Source organism: Physeter macrocephalus, chromosome 10 (assembly GCF_002837175.3).
Source record: "Physeter macrocephalus isolate SW-GA chromosome 10, ASM283717v5, whole genome shotgun sequence".
NCBI classification, from domain to species: domain Eukaryota; kingdom Metazoa; phylum Chordata; class Mammalia; order Artiodactyla; family Physeteridae; genus Physeter; species Physeter macrocephalus.
In genome coordinates, this window is record NC_041223.1 from 80978395 (window position 1) to 80980066 (window position 1672).

At 41.4% G+C, this 1672-nt stretch overlaps 1 protein-coding gene across 1 annotated transcript in view; it reads left to right on the forward strand.

The window, feature by feature from the left end:
- The window catches only part of COL19A1 (collagen type XIX alpha 1 chain), a 342743-nt gene that overhangs the window by 325562 nt on the left and 15509 nt on the right, over positions 1–1672 (forward strand). The window contains exon 47 of the mRNA XM_028494726.1: positions 1002–1068. Coding sequence (XP_028350527.1) covers positions 1002–1068 — 67 coding nt within the window. The remainder of the gene's footprint in view (positions 1–1001; positions 1069–1672) is intronic.

A 1672-nucleotide genomic window follows, 5' to 3' on the forward strand; every position in this document is an offset into this window, starting at 1 on the left:
CATATACCCTGAGAAAACCATAATTCAAAATGAGTCATGTACCAAAATGTTCATTGCAGCTCTATTTACGATAGCCAGGACATGGAAGCAACCTAAGTGTCCATCGACAGATGAATGGATAAAGAAGATGTGGCACATATATACAATGGAATATTACTCAGCCATAAAAAGAAACAAAATTGAGTTATTTGTAGTGAGGTGGATGGACCTAGAGTCTGTCATACAGAGTGAAGTAAGTCAGAAGGAGAAAAACAAATACCGTATGCTAACACATATATATGGAATCTAAGAAAAAAAATGTCATGAAGAGACTAGGGGTATGATGGGAATAAAACACAGACCTACTGGAGTATGGACTTGAGGATATGGGGAGCGGCAAGGGTAAGCTGTGACGAAGTGAGAGAGTGGCAGGGACATATATGCACTACCAAATGTAAAATAGATAGCTAGTGGGAAGCAGCTGCATAGCACAGGGAGATCAGCTCTGTGCTTTGTGACCACCTAGAGGAGTGGGATAGGGAGGGTGGGAGGGAGGGAGACGCAAGAGGGAAGAGATATGGGAACATATGTATATGTATAACTGATTCACTTTGTTGTAAAGCAGAAACTAACATACCATTGTAAAGCAGTTGTACTCCAATAAAGATGTTAAAAAAAAATGTGCCTGGGGTGGTCCCATCATAACACTGGTTCAAATTACTTCAGAAAATGAAGTAATAGGAGATGTCTTTCCTAATCGTGTGAAATCTAATAGGAAATGTGTTCATATCGCTGGTCATGGTGCCGGCCCACAGCTTTTGAAGCACTAGAGTTATGCACTTCTTCCCAGCGTTTGATCAAAACAAAAGATACTTATTGCCTAATGGGGTCAGTTGCCGAAAGTATTTTGCTTGATTGATGGATCTCTACAGATGTTTCAAGCATGCACGCCAACCCAACATTTCTGTTCTTTATTCACTTGTGCTAGGTTCTGCATTAACAGGCCTTTTTTCCCTCTTTAGGCTGATGTGGTTTCATTTGAAGAAATAAAGAAGTATATTAATCAAGAGGTTCTGAGGATTTTTGAAGGTGAGTTTTGCATAATAAACACATTTCTGAAGTTTTCTCCCCTTCCCCCCTCCCCTCAGCTGTAGGGAGTCCCTCCAGCAACGTTCTCCAAAGATGGTAGTGCAGCTGCAGCAAGCTAAGAATCATTTTTCCTTTGAGGGGTGGGGGGGCAAGGTGAGGGGAGAGGATACATTTCTAAATGGTTTTCTAAAATCAAAATAATATTGCATGACATGGGAAACGATCAGGAATTCAAATCTGTGTCCACAAAGTTTCGTTGGAGTGCAGTCCTACTCCTTCCTTTATGTATTTTCTCTGGTTGCTTTCATGCTGGACAGGAGGATTGAGTATGTGACAGGGACCGTATGGCCTGTAAATCCTTAAATATGTACTACGTGACCCTTTGCAGAGAAAGTTTTCTGACGCCTGATGTAGATACTTTAATAATGCAGCCTAAGATAGCATTCCTTAAAAAAAAGTCTCCATATCACACCATTGATTCATTTTGAGTTTTCAATTAACTAACGACCCTCTATGTTCCTTATACGAACTTTTAAAAATCAGGGGTTTGGGCTTCCCTGGTGGCGCAGTGGTTGAGAGTCCGCCTGCCGATGCAGGGGACGCG